General features: G+C 48.2%; 9 protein-coding genes across 9 annotated transcripts; 4 read left to right on the forward strand and 5 right to left on the reverse strand.

Annotated features, from left to right (window-relative positions):
- Nucleotides 1-353: 353 nt before the first annotated feature.
- GGI43DRAFT_378240 (glutathione S-transferase) lies at nucleotides 354-1,190 on the forward strand (the record flags this gene model as incomplete). The annotated part of the gene is made up of 1 exon (XM_083202666.1): nucleotides 354-1,190. The coding sequence occupies one exon, from the start codon at nucleotides 354-356 to the stop codon at nucleotides 1,188-1,190; it is 837 nt and encodes a 278-aa protein (XP_083065839.1).
- Nucleotides 1,191-1,513: 323 nt separating this feature from the next.
- Nucleotides 1,514-2,710, forward strand: GGI43DRAFT_378241 (XAP5, circadian clock regulator-domain-containing protein; the record flags this gene model as incomplete). The annotated part of the gene is made up of 2 exons (XM_083202667.1): nucleotides 1,514-2,260; nucleotides 2,339-2,710. The coding sequence occupies 2 exons, from the start codon at nucleotides 1,514-1,516 to the stop codon at nucleotides 2,708-2,710; spliced, it is 1,119 nt and encodes a 372-aa protein (XP_083065840.1).
- A 171-nt stretch (nucleotides 2,711-2,881) lies between these two features.
- GGI43DRAFT_378242 (uncharacterized protein) lies at nucleotides 2,882-3,331 on the reverse strand (the record flags this gene model as incomplete). The annotated part of the gene is made up of 1 exon (XM_083202668.1): nucleotides 2,882-3,331. One exon carries the CDS (start codon nucleotides 3,329-3,331, stop codon nucleotides 2,882-2,884), a length of 450 nt encoding a protein of 149 aa, XP_083065841.1.
- Nucleotides 3,332-3,920: 589 nt separating this feature from the next.
- On the reverse strand, nucleotides 3,921-5,652 carry GGI43DRAFT_5273 (uncharacterized protein). The gene has a single exon (XM_083209956.1). It carries the CDS (start codon nucleotides 5,520-5,522, stop codon nucleotides 4,611-4,613), a length of 912 nt encoding a protein of 303 aa, XP_083065842.1. The 5' UTR covers nucleotides 5,523-5,652; the 3' UTR covers nucleotides 3,921-4,610.
- Nucleotides 5,653-6,072: 420 nt separating this feature from the next.
- GGI43DRAFT_427002 (uncharacterized protein) lies at nucleotides 6,073-10,110 on the reverse strand (the record flags this gene model as incomplete). Its single annotated transcript, XM_083208755.1, has 5 exons — nucleotides 9,623-10,110; nucleotides 9,493-9,545; nucleotides 9,002-9,424; nucleotides 8,301-8,942; nucleotides 6,073-8,232 (listed from the first exon to the last, which is right to left on the reverse strand). The coding sequence occupies exons 1-5, from the start codon at nucleotides 9,855-9,857 to the stop codon at nucleotides 6,073-6,075; spliced, it is 3,513 nt and encodes a 1,170-aa protein (XP_083065843.1). The 5' UTR covers nucleotides 9,858-10,110.
- Nucleotides 10,111-12,003: 1,893 nt separating this feature from the next.
- On the forward strand, nucleotides 12,004-13,124 carry GGI43DRAFT_419716 (isocyanide synthase family protein; the record flags this gene model as incomplete). The annotated part of the gene is made up of 2 exons (XM_083207726.1): nucleotides 12,004-12,789; nucleotides 12,855-13,124. 2 exons carry the CDS (start codon nucleotides 12,004-12,006, stop codon nucleotides 13,122-13,124), a joined length of 1,056 nt encoding a protein of 351 aa, XP_083065844.1.
- Nucleotides 13,125-14,047: 923 nt separating this feature from the next.
- Nucleotides 14,048-15,324, reverse strand: GGI43DRAFT_389744 (uncharacterized protein). Its single transcript, XM_083204235.1, has 2 exons — nucleotides 14,760-15,324; nucleotides 14,048-14,692 (listed from the first exon to the last, which is right to left on the reverse strand). Exons 1-2 carry the CDS (start codon nucleotides 15,044-15,046, stop codon nucleotides 14,104-14,106), a joined length of 876 nt encoding a protein of 291 aa, XP_083065845.1. The 5' UTR covers nucleotides 15,047-15,324; the 3' UTR covers nucleotides 14,048-14,103.
- A 2,762-nt stretch (nucleotides 15,325-18,086) lies between these two features.
- On the forward strand, nucleotides 18,087-19,459 carry GGI43DRAFT_427006 (male sterility domain-containing protein). The gene is made up of 3 exons (XM_083208756.1): nucleotides 18,087-18,411; nucleotides 18,485-18,846; nucleotides 18,909-19,459. Exons 1-3 carry the CDS (start codon nucleotides 18,105-18,107, stop codon nucleotides 19,428-19,430), a joined length of 1,191 nt encoding a protein of 396 aa, XP_083065846.1. The 5' UTR covers nucleotides 18,087-18,104; the 3' UTR covers nucleotides 19,431-19,459.
- On the reverse strand, nucleotides 19,427-21,963 carry GGI43DRAFT_389747 (MFS transporter). Its single transcript, XM_083204236.1, has 4 exons — nucleotides 21,023-21,963; nucleotides 20,848-20,961; nucleotides 20,223-20,788; nucleotides 19,427-20,165 (listed from the first exon to the last, which is right to left on the reverse strand). Exons 1-4 carry the CDS (start codon nucleotides 21,462-21,464, stop codon nucleotides 19,629-19,631), a joined length of 1,659 nt encoding a protein of 552 aa, XP_083065847.1. The 5' UTR covers nucleotides 21,465-21,963; the 3' UTR covers nucleotides 19,427-19,628.
- Between the last annotated feature and the right edge of the window lie 218 nt (nucleotides 21,964-22,181).

Consider the following 22,181-nt stretch of genomic DNA (forward strand, 5'->3'; position numbering starts at 1 on the left):
ATGAGGGTGCTTTTTGTCACTCAAGGCTCTACCAGTGAATTAGGTCTGTCTCTGGTGCAAAGAAAAGTAAGTGCCGGGAGGCTTTTCCTATGGAGAAAAAAATCGGTTAGACGGCCAAAATTCTAGAAACTACATGGAATTTGCCATGCAGATGATTTCCTATTCAATCCATGGATTGTCACTGTTAAAGCAATACCCCTCGATTTGGCGGGGTGCAGTCAATAACGTCATTCGTTTGCCCGCATCTGACACAGATGAATTGTTTCCAATCTCGTCTCCTTCTTGGGAAATAGTTCTTCTTCTGTGATCATCATATCAGTTCAATCAAAAATAAGAACCGAAAAGAAATAAAGATGCCCAGCATAGACACTCAAATCCATTCAGCCCCCAGCGGTGCCGCTGCCAAGTTGGCCGCTCTCCACGCAGACGAACAGCCCCTCAAATTATATGGAGGATGGTTCTGCCCTTTTGTCCAGCGGGCCTGGATCACTCTTGAAGAGAAAAAGATCCCCCATCAGTATGTGGAGATTAACCCGTACAACAAGGAGCCAGGATTTCTCAAGATGAATCCTCGTGGCCTGGTGCCCACTCTCGCCGTGCCTGTTAACGCTACTGGAACAGAACAGAAGCCTCTATATGAAAGCTCTGTCATTATTGAGTATCTTGATGATGCATATGCAGATGAGTCCAAATACGGCCCTCGCCTGCTGCCGTCAGATCCATATCAGAGAGCCAGGGCTCGGCTCTGGATAGACCACATTGGCAGTAGAATCGTTCCAGCTTTTTACAAGTTCCTGCAGCACACACCCGACAAATACTTCACCATTGATCAAGCACGGGAAGAGTTTCACGGTCACATCAAGACTCTCGTGGCGCAAATGGATCCAGAGGGTCCATGGTTCCTAGGGGAAAATATCAGCTTGGTGGATATAAGCTTGGCGCCTTGGGCGAAACGGCTATTCCTGCTGGACTATTATAAGCCTGGTGGGCTACAAATACCACAGGAGGGAGGTGAAAACAACGTGTGGACGAGATGGAATTCATGGATTGAAGCCGTTGAGAACCACCCGAGTGTGAAGAGCACTTGGAGTGACAATGATAGATTTATCGAGGTCTATAAGAGATATGCTGATGATACAACAAACTCGCTGGTGGGAAAAGCAACGAGAGAGGGCACCAGGCTTCCATGATTGGTGGTTATAAAACGAATTTGGTATTATGAGAGACTGAACAGCTTCTAAAATTGAATTTTGCTGTCTAGATATTGCTTTCTTCACATTTTCAAGTTCAATTCTAGGGTATTGATCCCTCTACGTAATGTGAGCCTAAAACGAACATACTGTGCTACGCCACCAGTAAAGCTACGTGAATACAGTGCCAATAAATATTCATATGCACCCAGTCTGCGGATAGCGGATACTGGTGCAGCTAGGCATCGCCTCAACTTCAAAAGCTTAATCTTTCATTCTTTCATCACAATAACAGCTGTATCTCAGCGTCGACATCCGGCATCATGTCGGATCAACAAGCCTCGCGCTTTACAGCACAAAACAAAACCACAAACGAGCGATTGTCAACGCACACCGTCGGCCTCGTCGCCCTTTCGGACTTCCGCAAGCGTCGCGCCGAAGTCCTCGAGCAGCAGGAGCGCGAAGCCCGCGAGGCTGCGCTCTCAGGCACGTCAAAACCGGACCGCTCGCTGACAGGCACTCCTGACAACGCTGGCAGTGATTCCACCGGCAGCGCTGGCCCCGGGCCGCTGAAGAAGAAGCTGAAGAAGAAGAGCAAGCAGAATCCTGGCAAGAAGCTTCTCTCTTTCGGCGACGATGACGAAGACGACACCGAGAATGCGAGCGGCGCCGCCTCCGAAACGCCAAGCGACAAGGACGGTCCTATAAGCGAGAAGAAATCCAAGCTCAAGGCAAATGCTGCTGTTGGGCTGGCTCCCAAAGCCGTGACCAAAGCGGCGCTTCTCAAAGAGGCTACCGAGCGAGATGCTTTGCGGCGCGAGTTTGTTGCCTTGCAGGAATCTATCAAGGAAACAGAGATTGCGATACCCTTTGTGTTTTACGATGGTGCCAACACTCCCGGCGGTACGGTCCGCATGAAGAAGGGCGACTTTATATGGGTATTTTTGGACAAGAGCCGCAAGGTTGGCGCGGAGCTTGGCGTTGGAGAACAGGCAAATGCACAAAGAGCTTGGGCAAGAGTTGGAGTGGACGATTTGATGCTGGTACGAGGGACAGTTATTATTCCTCATGTAAGTGTCTATATCTATTCGTCTATTCATTTATTCATTCTATGTATATGTATATGATGATGCTAATTCTGTTGCCAGCATTACGACTTTTATTATTTCGTCGTCAACAAGAGCACCGGTCCCCGAGGCCTTCGCCTCTTCGACTACAGCGCCGAGGCACCGATTGCGAAAGCTTCAACTTCAGCTGATTCAGACCCCGACCCCTCGATTGGCGTCCTGATGACTCCGGCGGCCAGGGCGGCAGCTGCTAGGGCGCGGCAATCAGATATCTCTACGTTGGAAGGCTTCGACGAAGATCCGACTTTGACAAAGGTAGTGGATCGTAGGTGGTATGAAAGACATAAACACATATATCCGGCCAGCACGTGGCAAGAGTTTGATCCCGAGGTGGATTATTCGTCGCAGATCCGGAAGGATACTGGTGGAAACACATTCTTCTTCTCAAAATGAAGAGATTGAATGTGGAATATGAAGCTCAAAAATAAGAAATTGGGCGACCAGAATTCAGCCTAATAATAGGCTTGTCTCGCTGGTTGATATGGAGAGCTGGGATCTTGGTTATCGATTATTGTTTTTTCCTTGATTGGATATTCCAGGCAGAAGCAAGGGCCAATTAATCAATCAGCCAGCCAACTGCCATGCAGCGAAACAGGCACCGCCGAGAAGAAGCCAGCCGGGCCAAAAGATGATGAGAAACATGGCGTTTCCGCAGCCCAAGATAAAGACGGCAAATTCGTAAAAGATCCTGGCGCGGACCTTCTGGACGCTTCTTGAGTCCCAGATGTCGGAAATGGCTTTGGTGGACATGGTGAATCCGTTCTTGAGAATGAATACGGAGGCGATAAATGCATAGAAGAGGAGATGTTTGCAAGCGTATGAAGTTCCGGCAAGAAGCGTATATGAAATGAAGTACGATTGCAGGCCGATAAATAGGAAAATGTTCAAAAAACGATGATGTAATTGAAGCGAAAGAGCAAACGCTTTGCCAAGGCCGACGATCAAAGTTGAGTGGGGCCGGAGAGCAACTGTGGGCTCGAGCCGGGATGCTGTGAGGAGCGTGACTTTGTCCATTATTATGTCAGAGATACGAAACGGACGCTGACGAGGAGAAAGTTAGAGAAGGGGGAGGACCGAATTCAGTAGCATTACCGTGAAGACTCTAGATCGAGTGGTAGCATGGAAGAGATGCCTGGTGGGTGTTGTTTATATGAATAGCCACCACCGCCAAATCATGCCGCCGTTGCTATTGAGATTAATAAATTGCCTTCCCAATTTGTCAAGAGATGTCTTACATCCCAAAAGAATAATTCCGAGCGCTCGAGCCAACCAGCGCCCGTCAATCAAGCAGATGCTGGCTCCTGGGGTCCGATTTCTCGCGACTCAAAGATGGACGCCTGCCGGAGCGAGACACGCCTAGCTTGCACGAGCCGGGCACATTTTCTGGTTCTTGCGCATCACTCGTTGCTGTGCTGTGCTAGCATATGCTACTATGCCAATCACTTACACGGGAGGGCGGGCGGTACTGCATTGGCATGTTAGCGAGATAAACAAACCCCTCATGGGTGGATGGATGGAATGGATTGTCGGAGAGGCTCTGTGAGGCCCACGTGGGGGTGTGGTGCGTTGAGTGAATGGAGGCCGCTTTGCTCAGCCTTATCTAGATTGCGTGCTTTATGAAGGAATGGATAGACAGATTGATGGCTGTTAAGAATTTATGAGCATCCAAGTCAATTGATAGAATATGTACATGTGTAAACTTGAATTCGCCGAGTTGAGTATTTAGGTAGGCATCATGAGAGCGTGAAGCAAAATATCTCGAGATGCACCGTGAGCCTCGCTAACGCACGACATTAAGCGCCCGGGGAATGAGCTGCATTTTCGCCTAACGGACTAGACCCTGCGTGCATGAATCAGATTTTATCCAGGCGAATTCAAAACAGACGCGCCGTTTCCCATGTGCGGTAAGTCCCATTCGACACTGACACAGAAATGAAGAGAGGCGATCTCGCTGTTAGCCTGTTGGAGACTTGGAGGACCCCACGTGTTCGCCCGCTACGCCGCGGTTTGCTCGATTTAGAGAGGCGTGACCAGAAGCAAAATTTTGGGTGAGGATAAACGGTTAAAAATGCCTGAAAAGGTAATTCATTTGGATTGATAGAGATGCTGGATTCAATATTTTTCACACCTTGTATTGACTCGAATTTCTGTATGGTGATGCTGACTTATATGTGCTTGTCCGGTGTACAGGGTTTATGAGTGACTTACACTCAGTATACATGTATATTCTCTATGATTGATGATATTCGCTTCTTAAGAATACAGAATCTAGGAATTTATACCAAACAATCACTCAAAACACATGTCCTCCTCCGTCCACAACAACATCTGCCCCATTCATATAAGTCCCGGCCCTACTCAGCATCATCACCACCACCCCAGCCAACTCCTCCGGCAAGCCCATCCTCCCAGACGGATTCCTCTCATTCCAAATCTTCCTCGCTGCTGCAAGCCCCTCGCCTTCATTTAGAACCGTATCCATGTACCCAGGGCTAATGCTATTGACCGTGATACCATATTGCGCCCACTCCGCCGCCAAGGAATTCTTGAGCATTAGCAGCGCCCCTTTGCTCACGTTGTATGCAACCTGAGGCTGTGGGAAATTCACCCTGTGCGCTGATATAGATGCTGTAAAGATAATTCGTCCGCCGTTCCCCTGTGCGACCATTTGTCGTGCGGCGGCTTGAGCACAGATGAAAGCCCCCGTGGTGTTGATGTCGAGGATCTTGCGCCACTGGCTGATGGGCATGTCTAACGCATGAGCACATCCCACGATGCCAGCAAGACATACCAACATGTCTACCGAGCCTAATAACTGAACTGCTTCCTTAATAGCTGCAGCAACAGCTACCTCGTCTGTGACATCAACTTCTTGAGCCGTGATGATGGCTGCGGGGAACTCCCGCCGCAGAGACTGTACGACATCCCGAGATGCACCAACGTTGAGATCAAATAGCATCAACCCAGACAGGCCATGCTGCAGCATCGCCCTCGACACAATCATGCCAATAGATCCGGTTCCTCCCGTCACGATGGCGTTGCCGGCGATGCTAAAGCGGCCGGCGGCCGAGTCTCGGGCCGCGGGGTGGAAAGAGTCGATGCGGGCTTCGAAATAGGCGTCGCGGCCGGGCGCGAGAGTCATTTCCGGGAGGATGCGCTTGGAGAGGTTGCTGCGGTCGTCGGCGTGGGAGTTGTTGCTGGCCATGATGAATATTTCTATTTGTTTTTTTATAGACTACTTGGGTATATGTGAAGAAGGATGTGATGGTTTGTTATAGAAGATTTGCGGGGGTAGCCTACGTGTATAGATGGGGTATATGCAGATCAGCCAAAATGCAGAGGAGATTTTATGCAACGATAAACATCTTAAGCTTCAATTCATCCAGCTACCACAAGTTTATTCAAATTAACGGAATGACTCGTATAAACTACACGCAGATATTTGCCAAGTCAAAATTTGCATTTCGTATAATGACTTGGAACTTACGGGTCCCTTTTGCAGCACTCGGTAGAGGTAGCGCCGCTGGCAGCTTCTTCACCGGGCGATGATGGCTAACTTACAGCACATCTAAGGATATAAGATGCTGCACATATTCCCGGTATTGAATTCTATAAATATCGCCCAAGTCTATTAGTTACATGTAGTGATTGAATCACGGAATATTCCACAAACAAGAGAAAATTCGAAGCAATTACATGTCTATTTTTTGTCCTGATTCGATTACGCTAATTAATTCAAATATCGCCCTTATTTTTTATCCCATATACTTGGCATACTTCATAAACTCCTCATCCTTCTTTATTCTCTCCAGCTCCTCAGGGAACGAGCCAAACAAAAACTCAATGCCACCGTCCTTGCGATAAGGAAGGATTACGCACATTCGGAATCCCGAGTTGAAGCCATCGTGGACAATTCGCACAGCGTCTGCCTTTCCGCCGTTCTCAAAGAACTCGTCGCCAAATGCCACATCGTTGGCCGGGAACAGCATCATGTTGGTAATCATGGCGTCGTGTCCGTCGAGGCGCATGAATGCGTACCGCAGATCGCTGTAGTCTGGAACTTCCTCCAACAAGCCAAAGGCATCATTGACGACTGATGGGTTCACTCTTGAGGCTGCTTCGCGGATGAGCAGTGAGACGCGGCCGATACTCGTCTTGGGCGAGTAGAGTTCCTCCACAGGCAGGGAAGATCGGGTGACCACGAGAAGGTTGCCCATGTACGATGATGGCAGTAGAGGGTTGAAATAGGGCCGGGCATCTACAACCAGCTCCAAAGTAGATTTATCTTCAGGGCCGGTGATTTTGCCATCGACCTCCTTTGTAACGCGGTGCCGAGCCCTGATCAGGGCTCGCCAGTATAGAGCATGGAGGATATCACTGTCGGTAAGGTTGATACCCTTCATCTCTGGATCGGCAGAAACGTCTTGCCTGAGCTGTCCCAGGCTCTCGGGTGAGACGGAGAACATACTGCTGGTCAAGTTACGCGGTTGTTTTCCAGGACCAGGGAAGCCAGCAGGCACTGGCTTAAACTTCTGGACGTCCAAACCACTCACACCCTTGGCGCGCTCTCCAGTTGGTTCAAACCCAATGTAATCCCATGTGACAGAATCGATCTCTCGAGCTGGCTGGCCACGCCGTCTATCTTCCCACAGTGCTCGTGGAAGACTGTGGTTCAAGCTGTCGGCGTCCAGCCAGTTGCAGTCCGCCGACTTGTCTCCCTCTACATACCTGCAGCATTCTGCCCAGGCCAAGAGAAGAGTCACCATGCCTACTCCATCCATTGCCGGATGCAATGTTCCCAAGGTCAAAAGACAGCCGCCCTCTACAAAATTGGCCTGCGCAAGTACAATGTCCGAGGGGAGCGTGGCGAACCATGGAGCTTCCAAGAGCTGGTCGGCCTTGACTGCGGAGGCAAGAAATCCGTCCTTCTGTAAATCTTTGAAAGAGGGAAGCTCTTTTGACAAGTCTTTGTACTTTAACTGCCTTGGAGATGAGCTATGTCCATTGGTATGGCCGTTAGTATAGCCATTGGTGTGGCCATTAGTGTGTGGTTGCTCCGGGTACTCCATCCTAAGCTGTCCCTTTCTGTAGCCAGATTCTCGCTCTGAGCAGTGTACCATCTTGGTGTCGAGCTCCGGCAGAAGAGTGATCAAACGGGCCAAACCCTGTTGTAGTCTTGAGAAGGCTTGCTCAAAGCTGACTCCGGGCCGGAGGGGAATGTACAGGTTGAGCTTTGCGTATAGGCCGGGATTCATCAGATCAGCGCCGTTCATTTTGAGAGCTTGTGGCGACTTGTACTTGCTCAAAAGCTCCTTCATCTTGTTTAGCTTTTCAGCAGACTTGGAGTTTGAGCCGTTTGCCAGTGTCTGGCTGGCAAGTTCTTTCAGGCAGGCAGAGAACTGAGCAATAGTGGGATAAGCGTATATATGTCGAGGAGCAAGTTTGTCTTTCAAGCCCATGGCGGCCTGGAATGAGCGCACAGCCCGGTAGGCAAGAAGAGAGTCCAGTCCGAGATGGAAGAAGTCTGCATCGTCTGGAATGCCCTTGAATGTCGGTGACAGCGTGACAAAGATTTCTCGCGCCGCAGCCGTGATGGACTCGATTGATGTTGTGTCAACCTCTATATTAGAAACCTCGGCATCCGCCTCTTCTGAACGTGACTCGTAAAAGCGGTCAATGTAGTCGGCGTACAGCTCCAGCGTTGCTCGTCGCTTGATTGTCCTCTTGTCAGTTCGGATAAATGGCTTGTCAGTCTCAGCAAACATGATGTACTCTCTACGAAGCTGATCCTTGTGCAGAGATATGGCATTTGCCTGTTTTACAGTTTCCCAGATGCTATCATACAGCTCGTCATTTGCTGCCGAGCGGTCCTTCAACTCAATGAGCAAAGCAGCCTGGTTCTTTCCCGTTCCAACCTGGAAAATAGTTAGTCATGGAGTTGATATTGGTTTTAATCATATCAGACGGTGGTGTCAAAACTTACGATGAGTACACCTTCGATAGCGATGTGCGTAGTGATAAAGGCTTCCGTGTCTAGCGGGGAGATTTTGTATCCATTGCTCAAAACAACAATATCATCACTCCTTCCCTTGTAGGCCCAATGATCGGGCTTCGTAGGGTGCTTGATATACAAATCCTTCAGGTTGATTAGATCCTGATCAGGGAAAGTGTGGAATATGCCTTGGAACAGATCCCAATGCTCATTGCGGCGCACCCAGTGCTCGTAAACACCGGGCTCGATCTCCTTGAACTCGAAGCCAGAGTATGGGTGGAAGGAGAAGTGAAACCAGTCTTCCCTGTCCGTGACAAGGTTGCCAATGAAGAGACCTTCTGTTGTGCCTGTAAGATTAAGCACGCGAATCACCTTGTTGACCTTGGCGGCGCTGGTCGGACTAACAGGTCCTCCAGATGCACAGATGAATTTTGAAGAGCCAAACTTCTCCAAGACATCTGGGGTCTCACCAAGTTCATCTGTGAGAGACGGAACAAGACTCCAGATGTCAATTTTAGCATGGTCTGCTAAAGACTCTAATAAATTCATGTTGGGAATAACTCCAGCGGGTCCCATAATGGTCTGTAAATCAAAAAGCGCTGGCATCAAAATATCCATAATGATTCCTGCGCCCTACAAGTGAAATGTTGATTAGTAAAATGCTCAACAATATGAACTCTGTTTCAACGTACATGGCTCATGGGAAATGATGAGTAGATTCGATCTCCCTTCTTCCAGTCATTCGTCCAGGGAGCCATTCCTTGGTCGCCCTCAACAGGTGGCAACAACCGCACGGCGTCCATGGTGCCGATGAGAGCATGAGTCCAAGCGATGGGCTTTGGCAAACCTGTTGAACCAGACGTGTGAAGGACACAGAATGGGTCGTAGGCGGCCTCTTCGAAAGTCTTGTCGTAGACATAGTGTTCTGTGCCTGCTGCATCCAAGAGTTCATCGATTCCAGGGAGATGCAGGATTCTCATGGCACGCTGGCTAAGAAAATCTTTGACGAGAGGGCCAAATGGCTGCTCTGTGGGCTGAACCCAAATGTTGCAGTCAGTGGCTTTGAGCACAGCCAAGGCACCTTCTGTGCTATTCTTTGCTGAGAGAAAGAGTGGCTGTTGAAATTGAGAAATCTCGCGTTAGCCGTGACACTGTCAACTTCAGGCTTTTGAGCTGAACTCACCTTGTAGCCGGCCTTGGCGCTGGCATACATCAACAAAACATGTCGAATATCATCTGCACACACAGTCAGTTCAGGATCCAATGAAGTCTATTTTTGCCATTTTTCAACAAAGTGTCTTGAGAAAACTCACGAGGTCCAATATAACCCACGGCCTCGAGTGTTGTGCTCTTGCCAACTCTCGACTGAATCCACCAAGTCGTCTTGTCCACAGCTTCAGCAAACTGCTTTGCTGTGATGTGTTGCAGACCTTGAGAGATGTCTGCGGATTTTGCTATAGAGTATACGATGCGATCTGGATCAGTAGCAGCTACATTATCCAAGATCTGCGGAATGAGCCGCTTCCCGTAGTTTTCTGAGGAAGCCATATTGACAGTCTTTGACGACAGAATTGCAAAGTGCAATGGCTCTATCCCAAAAGACGAAGGAAAATAACGGTCGTCGTCAAAGCCTAAAGTCTACATATGCATTTAATAAGTACTTTTGTCACCGAAACAGCGGGACCGACATAGTAGTATAGCTGGTCCTAGGGTTGTGGGGGGCTATGAATTGAGCATTGAGCTTGTAAGCTCCAAACCGATGGCTGTGCTTCAATTCGGCAGAATGATACGAGATCCTGCCCCCATGCATGACACCACATGGAGGTGGGTTTCTTCAGCCAGCCCTGTAGGATGCAGTGAAGCCTAGATGAATCCTGGGAGTCACCGTCTTACATCAGAGAGGGCACGGAAAGTGCGGGTACAGGGTTGCGAGATAGTCACAAACGCTAGTACTAGCAGCAGTGAATATGAATCTTAATTTTTCCGTAACGGTTGGGCTAATTTTTTTTTCCCGTAGTTCTTACCATGATGCAGTAGATAGGTATGATTAACAATGAATATAAAATATTACTGTATTACTGTATTCCTTTGTAACCCCTGGGTGTGTGTTTAATATGGACCCTGATATCAGACTTAATAGGTTAGGGGGAGGGGGAAGAGGAGTGTAAACTAATAATAGTTCTAGATTATACATGAGTATAAAGAAACCCTTTAAAATACATACAAGTTCATTTTGCATAAGAAATATTTTATTTTAGGTCATAAAGTGGATAATTCTTAATATTTTTATAATAATTACTTGGTAATATATAGTTGATCTATATCATGCATTTTTCTTTGCTTAAAATTAACATTTCACGTTATAATACTAATAAGCTAAATAATATATATAGCTTATGATATAATAAATATCTATTCGAAATTAATCATGAAATTCGAGGGCTTGTGTAGCATATATGCTGTATTGTTGGAGTTGCCTCTTTGCACTCTCTTGCCGGAGCTGATGATCCTACACTACAGTACTTACTGCCTGCTAGATGCCTCGGCAGAAAACAAAGTAAACTAGGTAACTACAGAAATTCTTGCCTCTCTTCAACCCCCCACACCCCTTTGTTTCATAATACAATACTATTGAATCCTTGGACTTATGTAATAATACTTTCTGTCTCGGCCCTGCTGGGTCCACTTTTCTCTCACTTCACGTTTTGGCTTATTCACACAACTTGTTTTTCTTCCCCTTGCACTTGCTTTGTTAATATGGCTTTGTAATAACGCAAAGTCTTTGTAAGGAATTATATACTACTACTTCTACTGACTGATTTTGGAAATAATTATTGCAATCATCACTTTTGTGTCTACCATACAGCACACGAAAGTACGACATTATAAAATCTCAATGATTTTGTTGCCGAGGGGAGCGTGCATACACATGTGACTATTTCTTTCTTTCTTGGCTTTTTCCCTCCTTTTGTTAAGTGCTAGGCTTCTTAATTATAAGTAGCTCCGCTATACCGTCAAGCGTTGTACTTGGAGAAAGTGATCCCTACCCTCTATGGGCAAAGCTGAGTTGACGGAAAAAGACGAGGCTAGCCAAAAGTCTCAGCAGGGCTTAGCGTGTTCTAGCGTGGTTACTGCGATGGGGCAACGGCCCGAAGGATCGGGCCTAGCGCAATTCACCCCTAGTGCGCCCGCAGAGCGGAAGGTAAAAAGAACCCTGGAGAGGTTATACACACGCCATATACACCAGGGTGCTTTTAACAGAGGCAACCAGACGAGTCCTGTAAGAAAAAAGAAGATGTCCAAATCTACCTTGTAAAAGTTGGAATTGTAATGGGTATATAAATAAAACTAGTCCAGTCCATTTTGAGTAATAAATATCAAAGGCAAGCTGAATACGAATACTATTTTTTTTTTCTGCATCGTGAGAAACTAGTTTGGAATGGAGCATGAACACATGTAACCACTTTGTCTAAGCCCCTATCGAGACCCCAGCAATTGCCTGTGTTGTGATTGCCTGTGTTTTGATCACTACACATGTACTTCGTACACACTGATCAATACCAGTGATCATCTGTCTATAAAGTTGCTTCGAAATCTCTCGAAATTCCATCAACAAACAACTTCTCTCTAATTCATAGACATCTAAAGTACTCTTCTTTCTTTAGATATTCTTTTCATAAAAACATCTTTCACAATGGAAACTCTTGCCTCAGTTCCCGCCTTCACTTCCCTGGAGAGCACCGAGCTCGCCCAGGCTACTCAGGAAGCCACCGAGATCTCCAGACAGATCCTGGCTATCATCTTCGAGTATGCTCTCAACAAATTCGACGACAGCATGGACAGACTCGGAGCTGGTATCCCCAAGTTCCTTTCAGTCATTGACTCCTTCGTCATGGCCAAGAAGCAGGTCCTGATGTGCCTGCCTGCCTTCCCCTTCAAGTCTGCCAACAAGCAGTACAAGGTCTTGGGCGTTTTGCCCGACAAGGCCGAGGAGATTGCTGTCGAGCGCCTCAACACCATGTGTGTTCGTATCGGAAAGATCTATGCCCCTGGCGCCAAGTTGACCATCATCTCTGATGGTCTCGTATACAACGACCTGTTGAGCATTCCTGATCGCCACACCTGGGCTTACGGCGAGGCTCTCCGTGCCATGGTCCTCCAGAAGGGCTTCACTCAAATCGACTTCTCTCGTATCAAGGATCTGGTTGACTTCCCTCTCCCAGAGAAGCTAGATGAGATCAAGTATGTGGCCAATGCCACCAACTTCCGCCGCGTCCTCTTGAACAAGTATGGCAAGGAGGATCACGACATTGATGGCGAGATTGCCGAGAAGCCCGATACCCTCATGACCTACCGCGGCTACTGCAGATTCCTCGAGTCTGATTTGCAGTACATTTTCCCTCTTCAGGCTGGACGAACTAGCAACGGATACAAGCGAAGCGTCAAGTTCCTCGCTAAGGAGATGTTGCTCCGTGGATACGTATGTTTTTGCCACTCCTTGCGTTCGCAAATTTTTAATAAATACTAACAAAAAATTCTTTACAGGCCTTTGCTGGAGCCGTCAAGAACGCTTTCCCCGACCACCTGCGTCTCTCCATCCACCAGTCTACTGGTGAGCACAAGCTCTCCATGGCTCTCCTCAACTCCAAGACCGGCTACACAACCCCCTGGCACTGCTCAGTCGCCCTGATGGCCAATGGCGAGTGGGAGAGCGCACCCATGGGAGACTACAAGAACGACCCCACCATGGAGATAGTCGAGGAGGATGGCCGTCCCAGCTATTTCAAGCAGAAGGTTGAGGAGGCTAGCAATTAGTTTGTTTGTTTTTGTTTTTTACCAAAAAGTGATGTCGTTTAGATTAGAGGCGCTCGCGACAGGGCATAGGTATACGGAGTACATAGATTACAACAATTGAATCTTCATGATGTTTTTTTTTTTTTATTAATTACACGTCCTATCTTTGTAAAACACTGTTGTGAGATCTGAAAGTTTGAGAACTCGTATGTAGCTAAAGTGCAGCTACAGGATGAGTTATAAAATCAATGTTGGGCGTTCCGTCATAGCTTGAGGTCTGCTAATCTAGAGTATGTTTATTTGAAGGGTCTACATCACACATCATGGATATCTTAATCGTAGGCGTCATATTGGAATATACTTCTATGACTTGATTCTATTTTTATTCTAAGATTATGTGGTATACCAAAGATTTGTCGGATAAAGTTATGCTATATTCCTTCGTCAAGCTCAATAATGAATGCCCACATATCATGACCCGGTAGTTTATTGTATGGTATGATAATAATATATTGAGATATTGCATGGTCTGATAATTATAGATTAAGAATGGCCCCATAACCAATTTTTCTCAAGATGGTATAATGGTTATTATCATCTGCTCTCGTTACGGTATGGCGTGGCGCAAAGCATTGATCACTCTGTGAAACAAAATATGGAGATATCTCACTGCCGAGATTTACAAATCGTTCCTCAGCAACGTAGCGTTTCACTGCAGCGTCTCATTATGGAAAGTGGCTCTGTCAAGCTAGATGTGCATCTTACATTTATCTAGGAGGCCTGTAACCAAGAACTTGGTAAGCAAGATATGCGAAAGGACGCGTGTTACAATGTAACTGTAACATAGGAAATGTTCAGCCAGTCGTCGTTAATGAAATATGGACCAGACACCCATTCGGAAAACACAGTTCCGCATATGGCAGATAAAAACACCACGACTAGGATTTATAATGAACAGGCAATAGTAACTGAATTGTTTCTACGTAGATGGATACATATTCTAGTTGGCAAAATCTGTGCTCCGTGCCAGTGTCTCTAGCGCCTGAATCTCAGCCAAGCTAGCCTCCTTGCCCTTGAGAGCATCAAAAGCATCACTTCCCAAAGGCACTCTCAAGAGTTTGCCGTGGCCCTGGGCCGCAAGATCCTTGGCCATGCCAGTGTTGTCGACAATTTCGACAATTCTCTTGGCGGCAAGGGCTGGGTCTCCTGGCTGCTTGCCAGCAATGCTGTCCAGGAACGAGACGGTGTTATCGACGGAGCCACCGGCGTAGGCCTCGTCTAGTCCGCTCTTTGGCTTGACGGCTGCATGCAGGAACCGGGTCCTGAAGATGCCTAGGTCAATCAAGACCACCCGAACTTTGGCCGGTCCAACTTCCAGGGCCAAGGTCTCGCTGAGAGCCTCGACGGCTGCCTTGGACGCGCCATAAGCAGAGCATGCAGGAAAGTGTCCGTAGCAGACGAGGCTGCCAATATTGATAATAGTGGCCCCGCCACTTTCCGCAAGCGAGCGGAAGTGCGGCAATGCTCCCTTGATAGAGCGCATGGTGCCAAAGGCATTGGTGTCTACCTGGGCAATGAACTCATCCTCACTAGCAGCGGTATAGACGATCAGTAAGACTGACATAATAATAGAATAGCTAGGGATAAACAACATACTCTGTGTTTTCAAGACTCCCGAGGATGCCGTAGCCAGCACAGTTGATCAACACGTCAACCCCAGCATCTTTGACAATCTTGGCTACCGATTCCCTGGTATCGGCACGGGTTACATCCAACTCGACCCATTTGCCCCCTAATTGTTGCACCTCAGGATGCTGCTTTGCCGCCTCGCTGGGATTGCGAGCTCCAGCAGCAACCACGTGGCCCTGCTTGAGCGCCTCGAGAGCAATCTCGAGACCAAGGCCGGATGAAGCTCCGGTAATGAGAAAAGAGTGGCGCGACATGATGCAAAGGCGGGAAGGATAAACTAACAATTGAATAAACTAACAACTTGGTTTAGGAGTGCTAGCAAGGTGTTGCTGTAGAGAAAAAACTTGCAGCGGCATCAAAAGAGGTTAAGTATGTGTTAGTTGCTAGTGACGCCCCCGGGCCTGGCCGTAAGCTGGGTAACCGAAACAGAGACTAGACAATAGGCATGTGCAGGATCTAGAATATCTGATAGGCAGCATCAGCGGCAGAGGAATCGCCCCCAAGCGGCTGATATGCCACGAGGAGGGTTTCAGTTGTGGATGGCTCTTTGTCTACTCCTCGTTAGAACAAACTTGGTTGTGCTTATATGCACACCCCTATGAGCAAGTTTCTTTGTTAGCTTGGTAAGGGTCTGACTGACCCAGTTTTCGACCAGGAGCGGAATCCATGCATACTATTTTCTGCAAGAGGGAATATAATTTATTATATCTTGCCATGGTAAGGAAAAGCTTCTTTAAAATAAGATGTTCAAAATATCATTTTTATATTAATTAAATCTTATAATTAAGATACCTTTTACTTTTATATCAATTAGTAAACTGAATAGCCTATCTGTGACCATCTGTGACTGCATAATCTGACAGCGGAGCTAAGAGCCTAGCCATGAGCTAAAAGTCCAGACCGGGGTGCCTAATCAGAGATCCAGAACCCCTGTAAAAAGGCGCTCACCGCCTCCAGTCCAGAGCCTTCTAGTGCCCGTACCATCCAATCGGCGGCTGTGCCAGAAACAAGCCCGAGTGCCGTCACTTGCGCGATGGAGCAACCTTGGCAGGTAGCCAGGGGTCTCGGCCCAGCCCAGTTAGCTCATTTCGGGCCAGAGAGAGCCTATGCCGGCAGTACTAACGTTTCCGCGCGTTAGATCGGCGTTAGTTTCTCTCTCCCGTGCTTATTTAACACGACGGAGGAGCATACGAGGATACGAGGCGTCACGCCGAAAGCTGAGCACAGTGTTCGGCGAACGTGACCAGTATTACTCGCTGACTGGGGAGATGGTGCGTGAAAAGATGGGTTTGGAAGGACGAGGGACATAAAGAGGTGTGGTGTTTACAGAGTGAATAGTGATAAGGGCAGCTTTGACTATTGGAAATGGATTGATCTGCGGGAAAACGTAATATAGTAATATTGTGACAAGATAGCGTCATCAGACTAATATTTTATTATCGTAATTATCGATATTTCATACATGAGATTGTATTTGCATTACCAAATTCAATATAATATAATTAATAACAGCTAATATTTTAATAAATATGCAAATAAAACAATTTTTCTTGCCGTTTATCCACAGAAACACAAGTAAAACCTTGTCTACACCCAAAGAAGAAAAAAACGCAGCTGTTTCAGCAAGGCAGAATGCAAGGAGGTTTTGAGTAAACTAAATAGGAATAAGGAATTTCCCTTAAATAAAAAAAATACGAAAAAACTCTCGGCTGCTTTCACAACCCTAGCTGCGTGCACTCTCGGTGCTTTTCCAAATGTTACGTGCTTTTCCAGACGTTACCTACAAGCATTTCCAGCCCAACTGGATAATGATCGCCAGCCACTAAACATGGGAACTAAAGGGTAGCACTAGCATAGCCGAAGGTTACATGGTCCCTCAACTCTTGCTGTGGGGGTGGGGTTGACAATTCGGTGCAACAGTTTATTAACCCCTGTTGGCAGGATCTGCCACCCCTGCAACTACTTTCGCCTTGACCCGAAGAATATAATCATTATTCTCTATTCGACTATAGTCTGGCACTATTCTGCTCCTGCATAATCTTAGATCCATACATCCCTACATGTCAGACTCAGATGCTGCCTTAGCATTGTTATTATTATTATTATTAAACGGTCATTGTCAAAAGGAAACTATTGCCACTTTTGCCGGTGACGAATATTACTCCTTTGTCTAACGCTATGCACCGCCTGTCAGCCTCAATCCTATCTGAATTTCTTTGCCATCGCTAGACCAGAATTGAAAATCACAGTGACAATTTGTCCGTAACATGGGAAGATATCCACTCATTACATAGTGTAGGACGCATTCATGTCAGCCCTGAATCCTGTTGGAGGAAAATTGGTGTTATTAGTGTTATTATTAGAACGTGATAGTCGACGTACACACCCTTTGGAGAGTTTCTAAAGGCCCCGGCCGCGCCCTAGAAAACTCTGCTGCCGGCAACTGAATCCTTTTGCAAATGACTGCAACTAGTTGCGAGGGCTTGCCTGTCAGTCTCAGGCCATTGCGCAACGCTCAGCCAGCCACCTTTCCCACCCTGGAAGTTGCCCAGGCCAGCTAAAGCCATGGTTTTTCTGAACTATACCTCCGGCAACTTGCCAAGAGGGTCTCTTGCAGCTGACGCAAGAAGCCGCGGATGTTTGTTAATGCCACGGGGATTGGAGCCGCGTCAACCAACGCCCAACAGCTTCGGCTCTTTAATCTCACGGCAGATATTTTACAAATTTCCCGATTAAGATCACTGCAGACGGAAAATTCAGGATATGACGCCACCCCATTCGCCGATAGCTGGGCAATACTCTTTGGACCTCGTGCATAATGTCAGATACATACGCGTCAGCCTCGACTGCGCGAACCCATGGCCAAAACACCTCCCTACCACTATAACCGCTCTATAATCTGATTATGTAGTGATTATGCATTCTAGAATAAGACGGGACTATCACAAGGGGTTATAGGCGAGTCTTACGGCTGACACGAACACTTGGGCGCGATATCTGATTGAGTCACGCCCTTCTTGATAATAGACACTAGTGGCGCAGGCACAGCCAGCTCAGCCTGGTTTGTAAAGGACTTTTGCGTAATTATCTAGAACGGATTCGACATTTGGTGCATTCAGGGTCCTCTTTGCATACTTACTAGGTAGTATCAGCTTCTAACGTCTCTGAATTAACGCAGTGTTTCTGCAACCACTCTCCCGGAACTGCCTCCTAGCACTGCTTTCTAGCATTGTCACACAAATTTATTCTCAAAGACACTGGTGAAACACCAGAAAGTTAAACGAATAACACATACACAAACCGCATTTCATAATGGAAGACTACAGAGATCCTTTGGCCGGTGAATACGTAACCGTCGTTCTCACCGGTAGTACAGGTTCCATCGGCTCATACCTGCTCGATGCCCTCCTAGACCAGTGGCACGTCCGCAAGATTTACTGCCTCAACCGTGCTGAAGATGGAGAGGCCGCTCAGACCAAGGCCAGCGGATCGCGAGGCCTAGACACAGACTTTTTCGAGCCCAGAATTGAGTTTCTGCGCGCCGACCTGTCGCAACCGGATCTTGGCCTCAATCCCCTAAAGTATGATGAGATGCTAGAGAAGGCGACGCACATTATTCGTGAGTTTTCACATACCTTACTGAGCTTAAAAAGTGTTTGTGATTGGTAGCTAATAGTCCGTTTGTGTTACAGACTCTCAATGGCCAGTCAACTTCAACTGGGATTTCACAACCTTCGAACCCCACATTCAAGGCGTGAGACGTCTTCTGGATTTTTCCTACGACAGCACCAAGAAAGCAAAGCTGTTGTTCCTTTCAACTACCGGCAGTGTCAGCCACCTCTCGTCCTCCAAGCCCGTTCCAGAGCGCCCATGTGATGTTCTGTCCCCAGATCTCAACGGCTACAACGCATCAAAGCTCGTCAGCGAGCTGATCATTGAGGATGAGGTCAGGTCGAGTGGCGAGGGCAACGCCGCCATCTGCCGCGTGGGACAAGTCGCGGGACCGGTAGAGAAGGAGGGTGGCGCATGGAACAAGCAGGAATGGGTTCCAACCGTAAGTTCGCTCCTCATATTCTTAATAAAAAGATTATGAAGATGCTAACATTGTGTCTGCAGATGATTGCCTCTTCAAAGCACATTGGTTTCCTCCCATCCGATCTTGGGGCCCTGGATAACCTCTCCTGGATCCCAGTCGACATCCTCGCCGATGTCATCCTGGAACTCGCAGGCATCATCCAGAAGCCTGAAGAAATTCCAACCAGCAAGTCAATCAACGGCGTAAAGTCAGAATACAAGAGCCACGCCACCGTTTACCACGCAACCAACCCTCACTCCATCCGCTGGGCAGAACTAGTCCCCACAGTCGCAGACGCACTGCATATCCCATCAAACAAGATCGTGCCGTGGGCGGAATGGGTCAGCGCGCTGCGCTCTTCAGCACAGGGCGATGATCCAGAGGCAAACACTGGCCTCAAGCTGCTGGACTACTTTGAGTCTCTGGGTGGTGTGGAAGATGGTCAGGGTGTCATGCCAACTCTGGCGACAGAACTGACGAAGCGCCAGAGTGAGACTTTGGCGGCGCTGGAACCGGTGGGACCAGAGTGGATGAAGTTGTGGTTGAAGCAGTGGGCGTTTTAAGAAAAAAATGGTGCTGATGGTAACAAAGTGAATTTTAATATTAGATAGATTGTTTTTCATGATCAAAATAGAAACATACATTTACTTCTTACGTCACAGATTGCAGCGCATACCAAGTAGTTACATATAAAGTGCGAATCAAAAATAGGCTCACATTACAATTATGTTGGCTACCTCTTTTATGAGAGATATATGCGTCTAAATGTCCTCCTCAGTTCTCAGTGCATCGTAAAGTGCCTCTTCATCAGACTTGGCAGTCTGTGGAAGAAATCTAAACATGAAGATGGCGACGGCGCTGGCAATGGCACAGCCTGTAGTCGCAAAATAGGGCAATCCCATCCAGAACCCGCCAACCGCGATTCCTTTGCTTAGCAGCCAACCCAATGCGGGCGTACCGATCAGGCCGACCATCGTTTCTACAGAGGCAATTGCGGTGTTGACTGTTGCCAGGGCATGTGCCTCCACTTGTGAGGCGAGTATAGCCCGGACTTGCGGCACCAGGCCGTTGCCGAAGCCAAGGCAAATTAGGGAGATGGCCAGCAGCCAGGGTGTTGCCGAGACTACCGTGAGCGCGCTGCCTATTACGACGCAGATGATGGACCCGCGAGCAAAGTAAAGATCCCTTCTCAAAATGTCAAGATGCATGCGTCTATTAATAAGCCAGGTGATGGTAGGCAAGATGACAAGTAGCACGACGACAGAAGTGATCTTTGGAATGGTCATAAAGTACGTGGCCTGCGGCCAATGATTAGCGTCTGATTCTCACTGATAAGTTCGGTCAGGGGGGCTCACCTTTGACCAGTCCCATTCAAATCTCGCTGTTATATACTGGAGCATGTTCATTTCAAATCCAGTGTGAATGGGGGTATAAAATGCCATGCCAAGGATAAGAGGGTAAAGGTTCTTGGAGTTGTGAAGCAGTTGCCAGACCCGCGAAGAATCCTTTTTTGCAGTCTCCCACGCCGTTCGAATGACGCCCTGCTTGGGTCCGAACGGAGGGAAATGTGACGCATGGCCGTGGCCGTGTGCCTGCTGCCCACTTGCGCTCTGAGCGAGATGCAAAGTTTCGGGGATAAGGAGGGTCAGGGCGGTGCTTATAGCGAGAGAACCTAGACCCGTCCACATTGACAGCCAGGGGTTGATGCTCAGCATCCAACCTGCAATGGGACGGAAGATTGTACTCAGGATAAGCATCATGGCGTGCATCTGATAGAAGAGAGTGGTTCTCTTCTCTGGCGCGATGGCGTCTGTGAGAATGGTCCAGACCATGGCAATGATGACGGAGCCGCCGCCTCCAATCAAATTTGGAACAGCGCTTAGCACCAGGTACCAGATGGAAAATACTGTAGGGTTGAGCACTGTAGAATTACAATCAGACGCTGTAACTTGAGATGAGAATAAGTATTTCCAAGCTTACAAACAATCACGGTCCAACACGATCCGAGCAGGTTGCCAAAGAGGCCCAGGAAGAGGACCAGGCGGCGGCCATAGTTGTCGGCGACGATGCCGTAGGGGACCTGCACGAGAAGAGCTATGCGGATGTCAGTCGCCGCAACTGGAAAGCTTGAATATGAAATTGAATCGACACTCACGAACGAACATGCCCGCCCACATCATCCACGATCTGGACATGGCCAAGGTCCCCTGGACATCGGCATTCTTGCAGCGGGTGTCCTCGCCCGTGAAGTCGCCAATCTTGTGGTCTGGGTAGTGGTCGTGGCAGGCCACATCCTCCATAATCATCTGCAGCGCCGGATCCGTGACATACATGCTCAGCTCCACCATGAAGATGAACAGCGAGCACATGATGACGACGTATCGCGGCGACGTTGAACCCGTTTTTGGCACCGCCGTTGGCGATGCCAATGGATCCTCGTAAAGGGGCAGGTCCTCATCTTCATCCTCTCCATCGCTATCTGAGTCGTGGGCGGCGCCACCATCCAGCGACCGCTTGCGAATACTATTGCTGGCGCTTCTGCCTTCGAGCTCAATGTCGGGCTGGCCTTTGTAGGCACGCTCGGTGGCGGCCCGCATTGTTCCTTAAGCTTTAGGGCGCTGTCTGCAGATCGAGATGGTGGGAGGCTAACCAGCAGCCAGTGACAGACAGCCCACAGTAAACGCGACTACGCGACAACCACAGCAAGTTTCAGCGCTCGATGCTTTGCTAATCGACACCAGACTGCACTTTAGAGGCGGGAACAATAAAAGAGCACAAGAGAGAGAAAAGGGAAACGCCGGCGTCCTAAGGGTCTAGGTCGAAGGTCCCGTCTTGAGCGCAAAAGGGACGCTCGGCCAAATACTTTCTCCCTCCCAACGAGTGAGCAATTTGTGTGTCAGCAAGCCGCATGGCTCGCACGTGGAGGCGGCGCATGCTGACCGCAGGATTCGAGAAATGCAATAGGGGATCAATAGCGACTGGGTGAAACAGCACAGCCCTGCAGAGGGTCTGGCCTGGGCGTTCTGGACGCGCGGGCTGTGGCGGGGCACCAGTTCCAGTAGACGGGTTCTGCGCAAGTTACTTTGAAACTCCAGCGGCAAGCAAATTACATGTCTATTTGATGTCTATTGTCTCCACCCCCGCCGCTCACGAGCCATAGCGGGGTTTGTACGCAGTATGGAGACTTACAAGACCTTAGGCCTCGTATAGCTATGTCAACTAATAAATAATCAATAAAAGATAGGAGACATGGCCAAAATAGCAGACACGCTGTCTACAGGACACAACGATGAAAGAAAACTTTTGAATGCTCC

This window comes from Trichoderma evansii (genome assembly GCF_050947405.1).
Source record: "Trichoderma evansii strain SZMC 28006 chromosome Unknown GGI43scaffold_1, whole genome shotgun sequence".
In the NCBI taxonomy this organism is placed as follows: domain Eukaryota; kingdom Fungi; phylum Ascomycota; class Sordariomycetes; order Hypocreales; family Hypocreaceae; genus Trichoderma; species Trichoderma evansii.

What these genes read in the sequence shown, in the direction of transcription:
- GGI43DRAFT_5273 (XM_083209956.1), bottom strand. Translation starts at nt 5,522, where the DNA reads ATGGCCAGCAACAACTCCCACGCCGACGACCGCAGCAACCTCTCCAAG.
- GGI43DRAFT_389744 (XM_083204235.1), bottom strand. Translation starts at nt 15,046, where the DNA reads ATGTCGCGCCACTCTTTTCTCATTACCGGAGCTTCATCCGGCCTTGGT. An exon ending in GGGAGTCTTGAAAACACAGA is followed by an intron (nt 14,693 to 14,759) that starts GTATGTTGTTTA and finishes TACCGCTGCTAG; the next exon opens with TGAGGATGAGTTCATTGCCC.
- GGI43DRAFT_427006 (XM_083208756.1), top strand. Translation starts at nt 18,105, where the DNA reads ATGGAAGACTACAGAGATCCTTTGGCCGGTGAATACGTAACCGTCGTT. An exon ending in GAAGGCGACGCACATTATTC is followed by an intron (nt 18,412 to 18,484) that starts GTGAGTTTTCAC and finishes TTTGTGTTACAG; the next exon opens with ACTCTCAATGGCCAGTCAAC. An exon ending in AGCAGGAATGGGTTCCAACC is followed by an intron (nt 18,847 to 18,908) that starts GTAAGTTCGCTC and finishes TTGTGTCTGCAG; the next exon opens with ATGATTGCCTCTTCAAAGCA.
- GGI43DRAFT_389747 (XM_083204236.1), bottom strand. Translation starts at nt 21,464, where the DNA reads ATGCGGGCCGCCACCGAGCGTGCCTACAAAGGCCAGCCCGACATTGAG. An exon ending in GTGTTGGACCGTGATTGTTT is followed by an intron (nt 20,789 to 20,847) that starts GTAAGCTTGGAA and finishes GTAATTCTACAG; the next exon opens with TGCTCAACCCTACAGTATTT. An exon ending in TTGAATGGGACTGGTCAAAG is followed by an intron (nt 20,166 to 20,222) that starts GTGAGCCCCCCT and finishes CATTGGCCGCAG; the next exon opens with GCCACGTACTTTATGACCAT.